Source organism: Arvicanthis niloticus, chromosome 2, assembly GCF_011762505.2.
Source record: "Arvicanthis niloticus isolate mArvNil1 chromosome 2, mArvNil1.pat.X, whole genome shotgun sequence".
Classification (NCBI taxonomy): domain Eukaryota; kingdom Metazoa; phylum Chordata; class Mammalia; order Rodentia; family Muridae; genus Arvicanthis; species Arvicanthis niloticus.
In genome coordinates, this window is record NC_047659.1 from 18551026 (window position 1) to 18571998 (window position 20973).

Sequence of the window (20973 nt, forward strand, 5' to 3'; positions counted from 1 at the left end):
TTCAGTAAAGATTTAGCCAAGAATTTTCAAACCTAATAAAGAAATGTAGGTCTCAGAATCTACCAGAGAAGTACCTCTTTATGACATACCATTTTATAGATGTCAACTACACAAAGCAATGAAATGATACTAAAATCTGTAAATGAAAAAAATCAACTTTTATACAAAGGCTGAAACATCAGAATAATAAATCTAAAAAGCAAAGAAAGTCCATGATAATATATACCTTGCTTTGAAATAATTGTAAATTATGTTGCTATACCAAGACAAATTACCTATTGAAATATAGAAATATAAGTTTTAGAGGCCAAACACTCAGAATTGAGACTTCATCTCAGTAGATTTGTCCTTTGATTAGTATGAAGTGACAATCTCCATATTTTTTGATTAATTTTGGTTTTAAGTCTATTTTAATACATAATAAAATGGCTACTCCAGCTTGCTTCTTGGGTTCATTGCTTAGAAAAATCTATTTCAAGCCCTTTGCTCTGAGGTAATGTCTATCTTTAATGTTGAGGTGCTTTTCTTTTATGGAGAAGAATGATGGGTCCTCCTTTCATAGCCATACTTTCAGCCTGTGCCTTTTTATTGGGCAATTGAGTCCATTGATGTTGAGTGATATTAAAAACTAATGATTTTTATGGGTAAAGAAAATGTGTGCTTTTACACACTGGAGTATTACTTAGCCATTAAAAACAAGGGAATCATGTAATTTGCCAGCAAGTGGATGGAATTATAAAATATCATCTAGAGTGAGGTAACCTAAATCCAGAAAGACAATCATGATATGTACTCATGCATAAGTAAATACCACTCTAGAAAAGAAAAAAATATGTAAAAATCCCAATGTAGCAGATAGAAAGATATAATTAATACAAATGATGGCATAATACAAAAATTGAGGCTAAATGCCAAAAATAGAATTAATCAGATAAAAATTTGATTCTTTGAAAAGGTGAATAAGGTTGAACAAGAGAAAAAAATCCAAAATAATAATATTAGTGATAAAGAGGAATTGTTATAACATACTTTGACAAAATCAATATAATAAACATTGAATACTTTCAAAACTGATATTAGAAAATACTCAATAATATGAAGAAATTATGGTATATATTTAAAATGGGCACATTTCTAAATATATACGTATCCATGTGTGTGTGTGTGTGTGTGTGTGTGTGTGTGTATGAATATGTAACAAACCTAATGAAGCAAGGGAATTGAATTAGTGCTAACAATTCTCCACAGAAAATAAAGTTTAGAGCTATGGAGCTAGGGATTTAGTTTAGTGTTTCCTCTGAAAGCAAGAGAACCCAAATTTATGTTATCAGCCAACATATAAATGCATGCCAATCTGATGTATACTTACAAACACAGTGTGATGGTTGTATATGTTTTGGCCAGGGTGTGATACTATTTGGAGGTGTGGTCCTGTTGGAGTAGGTGTGTCTCTGTTGGTGTGGGCTTTAATACCCTAGTCCTAGCTACCTGGAAGTTAATCTTTCACTAGCAACCTTCAGATGAAGATGTAAATCTCTCAGCTCTGCCTGGACCTTGCCTGCCTAGATGTTGTCATGCTCCCATATTGATGATAATAGACTGAACCTCTGAAGCTGTAAGCCAGCCCCAAATATATGTTGTCCTTTATAAGACTTGTCTTGGTCATGATGTCTATTCACAGCAATAAAACCCTAAGACAAAAGTTGATACCAGGGTCCGGGATATTGCTGTGATAAGCCTGACCATGCTTTTGTTTGGAAGAATGCATATTTTCAGACTTTGGTTGTGGACAGCAGTGAAATGCTTTAAATGGGGCTTAATGGGATAGCCTAATAGAAATATGGAAGACTTTGTTACTGAGAGTGATTTGAATTATGTGGACCTGCCAGAAGAGGTGTCAGTGGAGAATTGAAATATGTAGCCTAGAGGCTGTTTTGTGGTATTTTGGTGACTAGTTACTTGAAGCTAAGGTGAAGAGACTCAGATTAGTCACGTTGACAAAGAAAGTCTCAGAATCCCCCATCATAGACTTGGTTGTCTGATTAAGTCTCATGAAGAGCATTTTAACTAAGTGTAGCAAGATGAGAAAGAAAAAATAGTATTAAAGGGGCACCAGGAACTGTAATGGAGCTGACTCTTGTGCTCTAGGAGATAGCAGATTAAGGGAGTGAGACTTTGGGGCAAGATTTTACCCATCTAAATTTAGATCCAGGTATGGTGGTGGTATACACCTTTAATTCCAGTAGGAAAGCCAAGCAGATCTCTGAGTTCAAGGCCAGCATGAGACAGAGTAAGTTCTAGGTGAAGAAAAAACTTAAATCCAGGTTTAGTGGGCCACACCTTTAATTCTAGTGTTTAGGAGATAGGCATGCAGATCTCAGAGTTCAAACTCAGTCTACAGAGCAAGTTCCAGGACAGCCAAGGAACTGGAAAACAGAAAACTGGTGATAATATAGTAGGACAAGGTCGCTATGTTCCAGCCCCAGCAAGCAGCAGAACTCAGCAGGTTTGGCCACATGGATCTGGATTTAGAGTAAAAAATAGGAGCTACTACTGGGACTATTGATGCTGGTTAGCTAGAGCTAAGAAATTAGTGGTGATTAAGAAGAGACCAATATCACTGAGGTAAATCTTCTGGGTAGTGTTTACTGAGAGTACAAAGAAGCTGTCTTTTAGAGGCAGTCAAGGTTGTACCTCATGCTGAAGCTGCACTTAGAAATGCGTAAGAGTCACCCAAGTAGTACTGATTTTGAAGGCACGAAGAGGTCATGAAGAACAGCGGAAGCTTGGCACTGTGAAAGGCCATGAAAAGGCATTGGTGAAAGTACAACCTCAGTTGCAGTTGAAGGCTCAGGCCTAAAGGGGTCATGCAAAGAAGCTGAAGCTTGACATCATGAAGGGGGCCTGTGAGAGGCTATTCATGAACCTTACTTGCATTTGAAGACCCCAGTGTATTGAAGATGCCAGTACCATGGGATGATCACAAAGAATAACAGTGACAGTGGAGTAGATTCAACCTGAACTTAGAATGCTATAAAGGGCAGAGCTGGAGAAGTGACTCCAGCCCTTAGAAGAAGCCCAGAAAATCTTGTGTGGATCCCAAACATTGAAACAAGAAGCTGTAACATTGGATGGCTTTGGAGACCCCAAGATGTTCAAGAGGCTAGAGCTGTGGGTTGTCTCCTGAGGAAAGCTACTAATGAAGTGGAACCAGCTAGGTAGAAAGAAGTTTGTTGCATTCAACAAAGATGAAAAAGGAGTTGGAGATCTGAAGACAGCTTTGACATCAGACATGGAGATGTAGAGTTTAGATTTTGAAACTGGTTTCCTGTCTTGCTTTGGGGATTATAGTTAAGAGATTGGATGAATCTCAGAAGAAACCTTGAACTTTGGACTTTTAACATTGTTGAGACTGCTATAGACTATGGAGACTTGGAAGTTGGACTAAATGTATTTTGTATTATTCTATGTTTAAGTGTGGCCTTCAAAGACTCTTATGTTTGAACAAGCTTACTGGGACCAGAGAGTGTAATGTGATGATTTGTATAAGCTTGGACCAGGAAGTGATGATATTAGGAGGTGTGGCCTTGTTGGAGTAGGTGTGTCATTAGTCCTAGCCACCTGGAAGTGAGTCTTCCACTAGAAGCCTTCAGATGAAGATGTAGAACCCTCAGCTCTGCCTGCACCATGTCTGCTTAGATGTTGCCATGCTCCCACATTGATGATAATGGACTGACCCTCTGAACCAATAAACCAGCCCCAAATATATTTTGTTCTTTATAAGTCTCTCCTTGGTCATTATGTCTGTTCATAGCAATAAAACCGTAACTAAGACACATAGCTTTGAGAAAGTGGAGACAGGTAGATTCTGGAGCCTTACTGGCTAGCCAGTATAACCAAAATGGTAAGCATTATCAATAAATAAATCCTGTTTAAGGAAGTAAAAGAGAACAGTATACTTGATTAAGCTCCAGCACCTACATGCACAGATAATAACAATCAAAGAAACACATGTGTATACCATACACAAACATATACCAATAAATATGCCTATGTATGTGTATATATATATATATATATATATATATATATATATATATATATATATGTAATGTGTGTGTATATATATATATATATATGTATATATATACATATACACACATATATTTCTATCTATCTATCTATCTATCTATCTATCTATCTATTTATCTATCTATAGTATTATGTTTTTTCACAGAAAAACTAGTAGATTAATGAAAAAATCAAAAATGCAATTATATATCAGTCCATCTATTAAAAACTAAGTTTTACAAAACTGCCAAAATCTCATGCACTAAAAAGAAAGCCTATCCAATAAAGTTTGGCATCAAAACTGGAAATCCACCTGCAAACAAAGCAAGGTAGGTCCACGTTTCTCACCCTGCACAAATATCAATTTGAACTGGAGCAAATGGCACAGGGAGAGAAGGTCTAAAAAAGAGGGAAGGAAAAATTAACTTTAAAATGAAACATAAGTTAAAATTTTATATGGAATTGTGTTAGTTTTCAAGGTGTGTGTATATATAGTTATGTGTGTTTAAAATGAAAATTAAAAAGCACTTGGAATGCTAACTGTTTTGATTCTTATTCAAGCACTATGCTTTCCACAAGTTACGTGCTAATCCACATTAGTGCCCATTGCTATTATTAACTTTGTGATATGATTTTTGGTACAATAAACAAATGCCTTTGATTTTGTTAAATTAATTTTAAATTTAATTTATGATGATTTCAGTTAGATAAATATTATTAGGCTTTATAACTCACACTTTTTACCTATTAAGAAAATGCAAGTAATTTGCACATGTAGTTGTTTCAGATATTTACCTAGAGAGGATGGTATGCAGGTCCCTCCATTCTGACAGTAATTGCTACAATGGTTGACTTCACACCTTCCTCCTGAATAACTGGGCCAGCAGTGACATCTCAGATCACCCTTCTCATTTAAAATGCACCTTCCTCCATTTTCACAAGTCAGTTTGCAAGAGTCATCTAGGTAAGAAAAAAAAAAAAGACAAGCATGTTGTTTAAGAATGCTTCAAAAATATCTGACATTAGGCTAGAACAAAGAAGTGATTTCAGGCAGGAATCTAAATTTTAGACTAGAACAGGGAAGTAGCCTTCAGACATAAAAATAACTTTGGGTTAGGGAGGTTGGCTCAGATATTTTGGTCATCCTGATAAGCCATTAGAAACAGTGATCACCTGAGTGTTCACAGAATTTTGTTTATTGTCTTGCTTATTCCTTGACCATTTGTATCTATTGTATTGCTAGTTCTTAAACTTAGAACTGACTGAAATATGTGCATGTAATTAAAATAATATAGCAAAAAGGAGGTGGGGGAATGGGATAGGGGATTTCTAGGGAAGGGAAATGAGGAAAGGGGATGGCATCTGAAATGTAAATAAATGTAAATAAATAAGATATCTAATAAAAATTTTAAAAAAGAATGCTTCGAAGAATCTGAATAAATACATATATTTGTATAATAGAACTTCTCACAAAATGTATGAAATCTGAAAGTTGAACAAATTCATAGTAGCTAAAATCAAATATTTAATGTACACTTACTTTTTTAAAGGGTTTTTATTCTTTATACTTATTATTATTAACCAAAAATTCTTAGATATATTTTACAATAGTTATATTTTTGATACCATGATTTATTAAACAGTGTAATTGACATGTTATATAACATTGTAAAAGCATGATTTGATATAGTTTTAAATAGAACCGAAAAAACCATTCAATTTGAATAACTACTTACCACAGACCTAATTTCAAAAAAAGTCACTTTTCCTAAGTGGGTCAATGTAACACAAGTACTCAGTTATTAGCCGTGACTGATTGCTAGAGCAATAATGTTCAACGTAATTCAAAAGTAGGGCCATATTTTGCAGCACTGCATCAAAGAATAATACACTCTGGGGTTTTTGGAAAGCAAAGTGGTTCTTGATAGTTCAATACAAACCACATTGAATTAATGTATGCTCCTTGAACTAGAAAAATATTCGCTTTGTATCTCTGTAATTAATCATGTATCGTTTGTCCTATAAGCCACCCTTTATCATCATCTAATATTTTTCTCTTCACATGCTTTCTCAATATTTGAATTTTATTCCCACATTTCACATGGATACATGTCTAGCTTATAAGTTAGGATCCACATATCAGCGAGAACAGAGAGATTTTATTATTCCTTTCTGAATTTGTATCACATCAATTAATATGAGACATAAATGGTCCTAAGTTAGTAGAATAGTTTGCAAAGTGTTACGATGTGTGGCCTTCCTGGAACAGGTATGTCACCAGGGACAGTTTTGGATATTTTAAAAGACATCATTTCAAGTTGGTCATTTCTATGTCCCTATGTCCCTATGTCCCTATGTCCCTATGTCCCTATGTCACTATGTGCTTGAGGTTTGAGATGTTCTCAGCTGTTCCTGCCACCATGCCTTCATTCAACCATTGTGAATGCTCAGGCTATGAAATTAAAAGCCCAATTAAATGCTTTGTATATATATATATATATATATATATATATATATATATATATATCATCTACATATATATATACACATATACATACATATACACATACATATACATATAATCATGGTCATGATGTTTTGTCATGGAAAGAAAAATAAATAAAACAATGCTTATGAGTGGTATAGTAGGGTCATATAATAATTCAATTTTTAATATTTTGTGCAGCCAAATTGATTTCCATAATGTTTGTATTGATTTATACCCCATCACTATTGAATAAGCATTTCTTTCTTTACATTTCGTTTTGTGATCAGATAGTTTTTTTAATGCTAGTAACTCTAAGATGACACAGTATTTCAAAATACCTTTAAATTTTTGTACCTCTTTGTAAATTTTGTGTATAATCCCCTATATAAAATACAGGTTTTATAAATTTTATGTGTGATTTTTTATTCCTGCTACTCAGTTGATGGTTTCTCTTGCAGAAACCATTTTTAATTTTATTTTAATTGAGGGGCTAGTTTTTGTAGTATCTGAGTAGTATTCATAATCTGCTTGTCTGACCAATATCTTGAAGATTATTCTCTATGTTTTCCTTAGCAGTTTCAGTATTCTGTGTTTTTAATTTAAATTTTATTTTTCATTAAAAGTATTTTATAGGGCAAATAATAAAAATCTAATTTTATTTTATGAAAGCATATATTCAGTTTTCTAAACATCATTTATAAACAGGCTATCATTTTCAACTACATGTTTATACCATGTTAAAAACTTAGGTGGCCTTAATTTTGCCAGTAGGTTTTCTGTTATTCTATTCTGTTCCATTGTCATTTACCAGCCATATGAGGTAATCTATCTAATCTTTAATTGGATTCTTTAGATAAATGAACTTAATGTCAAAGTGAAAATTCAAATATGCTAAGAGTATTAAATCAAATAAAATACTGAAACAAATATTAATATTTTAAAACTTTATAAATATTAATTTCTAAGTATACACAATGAATGCATTCATGCAATAACATGGCCTATAGTGATTCTATCTATCTACACTGTCTACAACAGAAAAATGTTGAAGCACTGAGAATTAGATTTATACTGTTTGAATCCTACAAATTGTTGAAATAATCCTATTTCTGAACATTATTTCTTGACTGCTCATAAGGTTTACTGGGAATAATGCAGGTAGAGGTATATTTGTACAATCTAGATCCTGGGATAGAAAAATGAATGAATGTCTGACCAGACCATGGTAATGACTATGAAGAGAAGTTGACAGTAAGCAAAGTTCTGAAGGGATAGGGATGGAATGAGAGGCCCACTACATTTTGGAAGTTTGTCCAGATATAATTACTTTGAAGAGCCTAGAAAGCTTGAGATTAAATGTACTGGCAGGTTGTTAACTGGCATCAGAATGATGGATACGATGCTTTTGAATTATGCTGGTTGTGTAGTATGAGGATGATCTAAGCAGAGCAATGTATGCTGGATAAAGGTGGTAAAACACTTAGGGAACAGTAAAAAGAAATCAGATACATGCAGGGAGTGGGAAAGTGAAGATAATACATCTCTGAGAATATTAAAGTACCCATTACTTTGGAACATGGGGTCCTCTACAGTGTGTTGACTATGGGGAGATCAAATTCACTGTGTTATCATGTTTGTTTATTTTATAGCATCCTAAACTATATTTAACTCATTCAGAACAAACAAATACAAACAAGCCCTAAAAAAGGGTTCTAAATAGGAACACTAGAGATAAACATTTCAAACATTTTGGGAAGTTTAATTCCCAACTGCATTTATTTGTAGATATTATATAGGAATGTCACAAGCTTCAAAAATTTACACACAATGGAATATGAACATCTCAATATTAGAACTTATTAGATACTACCAATTTTAAAACAACACTTGGCACTAATAAAATGAAACTTGAGTTATAGTCATTCCAAACTTACAGTAATAGTTTTATTTAAACAGCAATATTTAAACAGAAGGTTGTACTTATCAATAACAAAATATTAATCTGAAGCTACACTTCCACAACTATAATCAGCTTTAGAAAAGAGCAGGTAAGTGTTCTGCCAAGGCTGAGTAATATTTGAATTTAAAATTTTTATATGAATGTTAAAATAGTGTGTGTTTATCTTTTAGTAGATAAGGAATGTAACTAACACTTGAAGAGCTGACAAACCAGGCTATACAAAACATGCATATTAGAAAAAAGATACTTGGGCTTAGCTACATAAAAAAAATTACTTAGATCTTATTTATATTCTAGCACATTGTTTTATTTATACTGACAAAGACAAACTTGAATACTTAAGTAGAAATAGAACACAGGAAGTTCCTGTGAGGGCACAGTTTATTGATGTGTGGGTGGGAGGCTAGTGGGATAAGGTATTTTCACTTGAAAGCAGTAGCTGGCATTTTAACAAACTCGGTTTCTAAGTGATTGGGTACACTGCAAACTCCCACACAATACAGATCCTTGATCTAGCCAGTAAAAAAAAAGTAATAATATTTTAAAATACGTAATTTTCACAGCACAACTAAGGTCATAGTTACTCTAGATGGTAGGAGATTAACAAAGCATAAGGGTTATCATATGCCAGTAACAGAATCTGTTCATGAACTGCATGACAATTAGCAATTGTCACCAGGAATGATCCATAGCTTACTATTAGAAACTGCAAACTTGCTTCCCACACATTTCTCCATTCTTCTTCTTCCTGACAGTGTTTCAGGATATCCTCTATATACCCTCATTCCATGTTCTTTCAGAGTTTCCTCTGTCTTCAGTTTAAATCTAAATCCAAAATCATATCATACAGAAAATTCAAATAATACTCAAACTTCATAATCCTCTCAATCCTATAAGAATGAAAGTAGGTCCCTTCTGTAAAGCCATGACTGTGCAGATAAACACCATGTATTTGTGTATATCATTCATCATTCCATCTTTTAATTTCCTTAGGTTTGTATATTCAATGTGTAAAATGTAGACATTACAAAAGGGAAAAATATAGCTGATGTAGACTATTTCTAAGTTGTTTAAACTGAATGCAATCGAAACTCATACTAGAAAACAAGGAGCTAGTAGTCTGATTGGGGAGGGCAAGTGAGGATGAAGGTATGATGCGAAGATGAGCAGTGAATCTTTACAGAAGAAAGCAAGTAATTAAGAAACCCTGCTGTGAAGACATCCTAAATTTATCTTCCATTTGAAAATGCTTGCTGTGATCCAAAAATGTACAACAGCATGCTGGTTTTGTCTGTGATTTAAAATTTGGTAAGTACAGGTTTTTCTTTTAATAGGATTGTTGTGATTATGACTAATATCATAAGTTTGCAAGAGTTTTATCTACTAGGTATTCAAGAGAAAACTTTGATTTTTCTTTCTCATCTTACTGTTTGGTTTTGAATCTTACCTTTTAAAAATACCATTTTTTCTGATAAATGGCTGTTCATTCTAAATTCATAATTCAAGATTATAACCTACATGAAGAAATACTGTAGCTTTACTTCTAAGTTAGACCTTAGGTCATAAACTAATGTTATATCTTTCTTATAAAATTATAATATATATTAGTATCATTTTTGCTTCTCATAGTACTTTATGTAAATTATATTTTACACGAGAGATTAAGGTAAATTTTAAAGTATTCTGTTTTTTCCAATTTAATGTTCTCCATACATAAGATAATCAAAGGAATTAAAAGTAAATACATTGAATATATAAATGGATTTGGAGCTAGAATTTATATCAATATAGAAACATCATACTCAAATTATTATCTATAAAGTAAGAACTAATTGTACATTTACATTCTGAGAGTAACTTTTTAGTTGTTGATTCATTGATCACAAGTTGAATGTACAGCATTCTGTTGATACAGACAAGAAAGTAGAGTACCTTCTGTAGAGAGGACTGTTTTTACAGAAGGAGCTCAAGAGCACCTGACACTAAGGTGGATGAATTGACAGAACAAGTAATATTGCTTAGTTCCAAAACTCATAAATTTATCCTCACTTTCTATAGAATAATTCATCTGACTATATAGAATAACAGGGAATACCTACCTAACAGACTGTCATCATGGCAGGTTCCATTCATCATATATTTTCCTTCTGGGCAAACACAGGTGGCTCCAGAAGGATTCAGTAAGCAGAGAAAATCACATGACAAATCCAAGCAAGGATTGGGTACTGATGGAAACAAAATGAAGAAAACAGATACATGTGGGATAAAGGTTAAAATAGGTTTCAAAAGCATGAAATTCTGCAAACTGAAATGATTAATAACCAAAGTAAAAAAGAAAGAAAAGCAATTATTTTTACTGAGGCTCTCTCATTTTAATATTAGCATTCTATTTTATAAGTAATAAAAAATCATTATTCAATACCTTTATTAATAAGGAATTTGTTCACTCTAAAAGGAAAATTCTTAATTTACACATTTGGCAAAACTTCAGGATTACGTCTTCATGGAGTTAGTCTGGTTTTAAATTAAAAACTACACGGCTTTCTTTCTGGTTCAGTTCATGCACAGTTATCTATGTTGATTATTTTTGTCACTGGATGATTATGAATAATGATCTGGTAATTGCCTTTTCTAGAATATTCAAGACTCAACCTTAGTGACTAGTCTAAATTGAGCTTATAACACAAGAAGTTATTAACTGAGCACTTTGATGAACTCTCACTATTTTAAATTTTCATGGACCTCTCTGCTTATAAAAATGCACCCAATTGAAATGTTTGGAGATCCAAAATTTAATTTATAATTACCATACAGGTTTACTCAATGATAATAACTTATCATTGGTATTCACAAAGATTTAAAATTCATATGCTTTTATAAGTTCAAATTTTAAAAAGGGATATAAATTAAAACATGTTAAAATGTCCCATACAGTAAGTATGGGAGTTTGCATATATGTGAAACTGAGTAATACATTTATCTTATCTAAAGCATTATTTAATGAGCATCTTATGTGGTCAAAGGTGATTAATGGTGTTTCCTATTATAGCCAGACCACAGAACCTTTCTGCTAAGATTCAGTTCTTAGGATAGGAATAAATTAATTTTAGATTGCAGATTTCACAGTAATAAGTGGTATTTGTGAATTAGTCAGAAATATAAGGTAGAATAAGTGTCCTTATGTTAATCATAGACCCAACATGTGTATGAAGGGCAACAACATATAAGGAGGTATTTAAAGAATTTTATGTCCTGCTAGAATTTGCTCACAATTACTTGAATAAATATAGTTGTCTTTCCAATAATTACAACAGTCAGCATGAAAACTACTTTATTTGCCATAAAAAGTGACTATAAATAAATTGAAACAATTTAATAAACATTTATGTGCACATCACTTTTAAAATTTCAATCCTACATTTTATCCTTTAATGAGTTTGAAACATAGCTTCACATCTCAATTCTCAATGATTTATTTAAGGAATCCTTTCTAGGTTGAAGATTTGTGTTTATAAAAAATGAAGAACAACAAATCAGAGAAGATACAATTCTTGGAAGAGGTCTCTGAACATTCTTGAGGCTGCAGTGTTATTGATATGGCAGTCAATGGTTGTAATAACAGTAGTGGGAACTGACTATTGATGAATGTTCATAATTTCATGGTTGATCCATGTATTTACAAGTTCCTAAAATTATTTTAATAGAGAATTTTCAGTCTAAGAAAATGCACTAGCATGTTTATATCTCTTATAGCAAAAGTGACTTGTTGATTTTAAATATCTGTAGAGACCAAAGCAAACTAGCAAGTATACTAAAAATACAGACATAGTTACCATAATTATAAATACATTATTTTAAGAGCCATAGGAGAAAGTTTGAGATATTTTACTTACAATTTAGTTGTTTATAGCGATGTGATACCAAAATGTTCTTTGTTTTGTCAACACCTAAAGCTAGGACCTCTACTGAGCTGTGACCAAATTTTTGAACTCTAAATATACCATTTTTAGGTCCTGCTCCATATATATAATCTTCAAAGACATCAATTCTGTGAGGATGCAACAAACCTGAAATGTTTGAGAAAAAAGGAATAAATTCCAGTGTGAGCAACACCAAGCTCCGTTATACAATCATGGCATGAAGAAACAGTTATATTTTATAATTAATATTTGCTAATGCAAGTTGTACATACACTCAAATTTTTAAAATGTCTAGATTAATCCAAAATCCAATTATGGTTTTATTTATCAATTCAAAATTAAAAATAACTTTTAATGTTATCTGCAGGTGATGAATATGTCACTCACAACATATTGAACAAATATTTCCATCACTATTTTGCAGCTTCACCCAAAATAGCTTGGGGTTATTATATGCCAAGCAATTTTCTCTACCACGATGTTTGCAAAAACAAAGGCATGCCTCATTTGTAGCACAAAAAAAAATTCTCATGGATCAAGTTTTAAATTAAATTCTATTATCTGATTTAATGGTTTATCATGTAATTACAAGAATATATATGTGTATGTGTGTATATATATTTATTCTAGCATATATATATATATATATATATATATATATATATATATGACTAACACTAATCATATTTGACTTACATAATGAAATAATTTCAGAACTTTGGCAGTAAGTACCCATGTTTATTCAAGCTGAGTTGCTCTCTGCCCTGGTCTCTTCAATATATATGTATATAGTTTTTTTTTTCTCCAAGTTCTCACTATCTTTGCAATACTATACCAGATTAAAATAAAAGTAAGGAAATATCTTGTAAATATCCAAGAATGAGAACTGAACAAACAAACAAAGCAATGGCAGTAGCAGGAAAATGAATGCACAATCTAATGACATACCATCAATTTGTCATTCAATTATTGTTTCATCTTTTTCATTTTAGTATAAAAACGATGTGAAGCAATGTTACATTTAGTTAACATAATAGTAACAGTCTTACCTTTTTACATTTACATTGCACTTGTGGTAAATTATGGAAAGATATAAGAAAAGGAAAAAAAAGACAAAGGAAGGAAAATAGAGTAAATGTACTTGACAGCCAGGAAAAGAAAATGTGAGGCAATCAGAATGAAAATGAGAAAATAAGACAGGAGGTATTTAGAAAAGCAGAGAGGAGATCCTGCATTGTTGGTGGGAGGGGTTTTGGTTGCTACCCAACTTGTCACTTGGCCTAATACCCAAGTGCACAATGATGAACTCATGGGAATATGCCCATCATCATAATTCCAAAAGAATTTGCTGTTGACTGCCACTAATCATAAATGACTTACAGAATGAAATAATTTCAGAACTTGGACAATAAGTACTCATGTTTATCCAAGTTGAGTTGCTCTCTGCCCTGGTCTCTTCAATATAGCAGTAGGGTTGAAGATTTCAATTAGTATAAACACTGCAATTTGAAAGAATTAGAGGAAATCCAAGTTGCAAAATTTCTGTACATCTATGTCTGTGTCATGAATTATTAGTCTCAATAACAAAAGTACTCTGCAAACCTTGCTTGCTGCTGACAGAGACCACTGGACTGGAGCCATCATACAGGACACTGCCAATGATGGAGAGCTCAAAGTCTGCCCAGTAGATGCGTTCACCAAAGTGATCAACAGTCAGACCTGAGAAATCAAAATGCAGAGACAAGACATAGAAAGAAACTGAGGTTACTTACTATTACATTTTTATTTCAGTGTTTAATCGGGATAGGTGTTTTTCTTTAAGAAATATAAAATTCCCTAGCACCAATCCCTGACACTATTAATGATACTCTATTATGCTTGCAAATAGGAGTCTAGCATGGCAGTCCTCTGAGAGGCTTTACTAAGCAGCTGAGTCAGACACAGGCAGACACTGACATCCAAACAGTAGATAGGGATTAGGGACTCTTATGGAAGAATACGAGGAAGAGTTGTAGCCACTAAGGGGATAGAAATGTTACAGGAAGACCAACAAAATCAACTAACCAGAAACCTTGAGCTCTCAGGGTCTGAACCACCAACCAAAGAACATGAATAGGATGAACTTAGACCTCCCTGAACATACGTAGCAAATGTGCAGCTGGTCTTCATGTAGGTCCCGAACAACTATGGCAAAGGCTATCCCAAAAGCTGTTGCCTGTATGCGGATTATGTTCTAGCTTGGCTGCCTTGTCTGGCCTAAGTGGGAAAGAAAGGGCCTAGCCTCAAAGGGACTTGAAATGCCAGAGTGGGGAGATACCCAGGCGTTGGGACCCAACTGCTCAGAAGAGAAAAGGAGCAGAGAAGGGGAAAGTATTATGGGTGGTGCTGACCAGGAGGGGGACAGTGAGTGAGATGTAAAGTGAATAAGTAAAGCAAACAAACACAAAAAAAATCATTAAATTTATCTATTGTATATAACAACACTGTAGAAAGAAAAAAATGAAATTATCTCTAAATTTGAAAACATGCATCCAGATTACATAGCATTTATTAAATAAGTGATTAGGATAATTTTAACCAGATCACTGAGGTCACTTTAATCATCCTGTTCATACTTACAGAGTTCTTAATTATAGCTAGTTTATTATGATTTTACTTAATAGTTTAGTTTTTGTCTTGAGTAATGGAAGTTTTTTGTACCACAATGACTTAAACTTGTAACCAACTTTATTCTACATTTCCTTTTGAAGCTCTATAGCCCAGAATCCAACAGATGCATGAAATTTAGATAAAATGAAGCCATTAAGAACTGGCCTGAGTTTGGAGAGACACCTATGTGCATGATTCAGCTTAAGGCAACCAAAGACTGATAATTAAAATAGGAGAGAATGAGGATTAAAGTTTTGTATAAGGTTGTAATATGACTTAGTATGTTTCTTTTTGTCAAGTTTTCTTCTTCTTCTTCTTCTTCTTCTTCTTCTTCTTCTTCTTCTTCTTCTTCTTCTTCTTCTTCTTCTTCTTCTTCTTCTTCTTCTCCTCTTCCTCCTCCTCCTCCCCCTCATTATTATTACTACTACTATTTTAATCATTTTTATAGTCCAGTAATTATCTCCTTCCAGGTCTGCCCTCTGATAGTTCCTCATCCCATTCTTTCTTCTCCCCCCGTCTCCAAGACGATATCCCCACCACCCGTACCTCACCAGACCTCCCCAACTCTTGGGTTCATCATATCTCTCTCAAGTTAGGTACAGCTTCTCCCATTGAGGCCAGTCCAAGACTGTTCATCATCACTTTCTTACTAGGTCTCTGTAAGTGCCCCCCAAAAACCTAAGGTAACATTTTATTAAAAGGTTGTTTCTCATATCATCCCGATTGAGGTAACCTAGACCCAAAAGGACATGCATGGTATGTAATCACTGATACGTGGATACTAGCAAAAAAGTACAGAAAACATATGATATAAACCATAGAACCTAAGAAGTTAAACTAGAAAAAAGGCCCAAGTGAGGATGCTTCAGTCTTACTTAGAAGGGGGAACAAAATAAAATCATGGGAGGCAAAGTGGGGGGAGTGACCTAGTTGAGAGAGGGGAGCAAGAAGAGAAAAGGGGAGTAGGATCAGGTGTGTGTGTGTGTGTTAGACAGGAAAGAAGCCCAAAGGGTCAGGAAAATGAATATAAATATAGCTGCCATGGTGGCGATAGAGGTAAAGAAAACCTCTAGAGAGTCCTAGAGACCTGGAATGTGAGAGGCATTCATAACTCAATGGGGGTGGTCTTAGCTGAAATGTCCAACAGCAGAGAGACAGAACTTGAAGAGTCCACCTCCAGTAGTTAGACAGAGACCGACCCTAATGGAGGGACAGGGATACCATCAACTCACCTTCAAAATTTTTGACCACAATTAATCCTGTCTAAAAGAAATGCAGGGACAAAATTGGATCAGAGACTGAAGGAAAGAACTTTCAGTGACTGGCCCAACCTAGGTTCCATCCCACAGGAAGCAAGCAAACTCAAACACTATTACTGATGCTGTGCTTACAGACAGGATCCTAGCATGGCTGTCCTCTGAGAACCTCTACAAGAAGCTGTCTGAAACAGATACAGATACTTATAGCCAACCATTAGATGGGGGTCTTAGACCTTGTGGAAGAGTTAGGGGAAGGATTGAAGGAATTGAAGGGGATGGCAACCCCATAGGAAGACCAAAACTATGAACTAAACTTGACACAGGGGAGCTTCCAGAGACTAAGCCAACAACAGAAGAGTATATATGGGTTGGACCAAGGCTGCTGGCATTTATGTAGCAAACAACTGCTTTGTCTGACTTCAGTGGGAGAGAATGTGACTAATCATGTAGAGACTTGATGCTCTAGAAAACGGTACTGCCTGAGGGAGTGGGGAGACTTGGGAATACCCTTTCAGAAGCAAAGAGGAGGGAAAGGAGGGGAAAGAATTCTTGGGATGGAGGACTGAGAGGGGGCAACATTTGGAATGTAAATAAATAAAATAATTAACTTTAAAAATTTATATATATATATATATATATATATATATATATATATATATATATAAAGAGATGTTTAAAACAGGTTGTTTCACATCTGTTATTTATTTTACAAATCGAGATTTTATTCATATGTTCTTGCAAAGATACCATCAATGTATACTTTATGCTTAAAAGTAGTTATTCAAGTGTGGAAAAGTAATATCATTTATAACACATAAATTTTGGACTGAGTCTTAATTATTTCATTAGTTTGCTTAGTTTGCTGCTTTGTTTGGTAGTGTGTTCACTGATTACAATATGTACCTTCAATTAATACATATTTAGCAAATTAATATCATAGAGAGTTGGTATATCTCCATGTGAAAGTCCATTGAATAAAAGACAGTTTTGGATTAGGCAAAACTTGCAGACTTAAACAGTCACTCAGTGTAAAAGAAAGCACAACTGCATTAAAAGCAATGTCATAATGAGCTTTAATTCATTATATAGATCTAGTTGAAATATAACCTTAGAAATGTATTAATATTTAAATACTACAGAGAGAAGTTGTTTGCCTAGCTACTCTCTAAGGAATTGTGTAACATGAGTTAAAGTGGAGGCTATGCTGTGGAGCTTGCTGATTTTTTGTTATCCTCATTCCTGGTTTCCCCTCTGCAACCCCCCTATTCCATCCCCCTTACCCTGCTTCTATGAGGGTGTTCCCCCACCCACCCACCCACCCACTCCCACCTTTCTGCCTTGGCATTCCCCTACACTGGAGCATTGAGCCTTCACAGGACCAAGGACCTCTCCTCCCATTGACGTCTAACAAGGCCATCCTCTGCTACATATGCAGCTGGAGCCATGGGTCCCTCCATGTGTACTCCTTGGTTGGTGGTTTAGTCCCTGGGAGCTCTGGGGGTCTGGTTAGTTTTGTTGTTCTTCTTCTTCTTATGGGTTGCAAAGCCCTTTTGCTCCTTCAGGCTTTTCTATAGCTCTTCCATTGGGGACCCCATGTTCAGTCTAATGGTTGGCTGCGAGCATCTGCCTCTGTATTTGTCAGGCTCTGGCAGAGCCTCTCAGGAGACAGCTTATCAGGCTCCTGTCAGCAAGTACTTCTTGGTATTCCCCATATGGTGTCTGGGTTTGGTGTCTGTATGTGGGATGCCTCAGGAGGGGCAGCCTCTGGATGGCCTTTCCTTCAGTCTCAGCTCTACAATTTGTCTCCATATTTCTTTCCTTGATTATTTTGTTTCCCCTTCTAAGGAGGAGTGAAGCATCCACACTTTTGCCTTCCTTCTTTTTGAGCTTAATGTGGTCTGTGAATTGTATCTTGGGTATTCCTAGCTTTTAGGATAATATCCACTTATCAGTGAGTCCATACCATGTGAGTTATTTTGTGACTGGGTTACCTTGCTCAGAATGATATTTTCTAATCCCATCTATTTGCCTAAGAATTTCATGAATTCATTGTTTTAATAGCGGAGTATTACTCCATTGTATAAATGTACCACAATTTCAGTATTCATTTCTCTGTTGAGCAACATCTGGGTTGTTTCCAGCTGTTAACTACTATAAATAAGGCTGCTATGAACATAGGGAGGCATGCGTTCTTGTTATATGTTGGAGCACCTTTTAGGCATATACGCAGGAATGAAATAGTTGGGTCTTCAGGTAGTACTATTTCCAATTTTCTGAGGAACCTCCAGATTGATTTCCAGAGTTGTTCTACCAGCTTATAATACCACCAACAACGGAGGAGTGTTTCTCTTTCTGCACATCCTAACCAGCATCTTCTGTCACCTGAATTCTTGACCTTAGCTATTCTGGCTTATGTGAGGTGGAATCTCAGGGTTGCTTTGATTTGCATTTCCCTGATGACTAAAGATGTTGAACATTTCCTTAGGTGCTTCTCAGCCATTTGGTATTCCTCAGTTGAGAATTTTTTGTTTAGCTCTGATTTTAAAATTTCTGTTGCTTCTGGGTAATTCTGAGTAATATGAACTCTGAAATAATCCAGGTTTCCACTATTAATGTTAAATACAGCCTTGGTCAAGAAAGGATAACCACCATGCCCATCTATGAATTTAATAGTCTGAAGAGGTAAATAAAACAAAACTCTCCACTTAAATTAGTTTTCCATTTTTAGATTACATTTGCTTATTATGTAAAAGAGTAAACATATGATCAATTATGTTTTAATACAAGTACACATGAACATATCAATTCTTGTCAAGTAGTGAACTATTGTATGGAATTATGCAAGAATAGAAAGTATACAACAAAAACCAAAAGTTTTGTATAAGTGAAATTTACATTACAAATAATCCTTCAATCAGCGACTGTGCTTTTTCTTAAGCCTTTTAGTTAAAAAAATAATCATTTTTTAAATCAGAAAGCTAATTTAATTTCTTAATTTAATTAGCTTTTAAATTTAAAGCTAATTTCCTTAAATAAAGAAATCAACTAACTTTTCTTATTATAGCAAAAGTCAAGTTTATATGAAATAACAAATTCATGTCTACCTTTAAAATAGCTTCTCCTTGGTTTTAGTAAACTGCCAATGGCAACAAAAATAAATGAAAACACTTCAGATATAAACGTTTTTATCTGAACTGAAAACGGCATATATATACTATAAAATTAGTAGCAGTATAGTATATTTTAACTAATGTGCTGTATTTCTAAATTTAACCTTTTATTTTCTTAATTTGAATTCAGTTGTATCATCTTCCTTCTACTCTTTTGTCCTTCCAAGCTCCCTCATGTCTCTCTACCTTACCTTTGAACCCCTGCTTCATCTTCGTGTATATATATATGTGTATATACAAATATATATATACACATATATAATGTATATATATACACATGTATATATATTTGTATATACACATATATATATTTGTATCTATATATCTATAATATATATCACATGTGTGTACATAAATATATAAATACAATATGTTGAGTTTAGCATTTAGTTTTGTTTCTATTGTATTCTCAGAGGAAGACTAGCTTTTTCACCCTCTGCATTCCTTGGTGGCCTAGAGAGTTCTATATATGGGAACAGACTGTTCGTTTCCTGAATTAGCGTATCTATTGGTGTTGTCCTTATTCAAGTTAATCAAGTATAACAGTATCACACATCAAGAAGATCATAAACAATACAGACTGCAACTCAGTAGGTTGTAATGCAGAACAGCAGATTCCCATTCCCAGAGTTGTTCTTTCAGCATAGTATTTATTGTCCATGATGCCTAGGCTTCCATTATATTTTAGGGATTTAAAATCATTTAACTCCAAAACTTTAAAAAATCCTTAAATAATAGATTATTTAACTTTTATAAATTGTACCCAAATAGAAAATGATAGTGAAATATCTTGAACCACTTCTTTGTATGGTATGTATTTACATTTTATATGTGTGAGAATTGGAGATGGGGTGCTTACACTAATATGTCCATTGGGATGCCTTTGCTTAGAAATATATTCACTGCTTATGTATTCCTACTATTTTCACTTATTTATATAATTTCTATCACTGTTTTCTTTGTGTACATGAATATTTATTTATGTGTACATTACTATTGATCTGTACATAAATACTTATTCTAAGACCAAGTTTATACATCACATTAAAATGAATAACTATTATGTCTCATTATAATTATTTGCATATTTTTATATGTTGTGGTGTTATAGAAATATTACATTTCTATTATCCAGGATTAAGCATATGACTGGCATACAGTATTTTTCATTATGGCATATATTTTAAAGGGTATAGATAATATCTGTCAATTAATGTTATTTATGTAATCTCTGCCAATCTAACTGAAACAGCAAGTTTCAGGTTCAGTGTTCAACAGTCTTAAATACTAGCAAATATTTACTTCTTTATTTCTCATTTATATATTTTGATAAATGTAATTATTCAGAATAAAAACTATATTAATCATATTTGCCTACAAACTTAGATGTAATTTTCAAGTATAAATATTTATGACAATAAAGAATATTGATAATGTTTTGGAGTAATTTACAATA

At 33.8% G+C, this 20973-nt stretch overlaps 1 protein-coding gene across 1 annotated transcript in view; it reads right to left on the reverse strand.

Moving 5' to 3' along the window:
• Positions 1 to 20973, reverse strand: part of Lrp1b (LDL receptor related protein 1B) — a 349921-nt gene that overhangs the window by 67617 nt on the left and 261331 nt on the right. The window contains exons 40-43 of the mRNA XM_076928219.1: positions 14042 to 14158; positions 12413 to 12586; positions 10619 to 10744; positions 4867 to 5031 (exon numbers count right to left, since the gene is read on the reverse strand). Of these exons, the coding sequence (XP_076784334.1) occupies positions 4867 to 5031; positions 10619 to 10744; positions 12413 to 12586; positions 14042 to 14158 (582 nt within the window). The remainder of the gene's footprint in view (positions 1 to 4866; positions 5032 to 10618; positions 10745 to 12412; positions 12587 to 14041; positions 14159 to 20973) is intronic.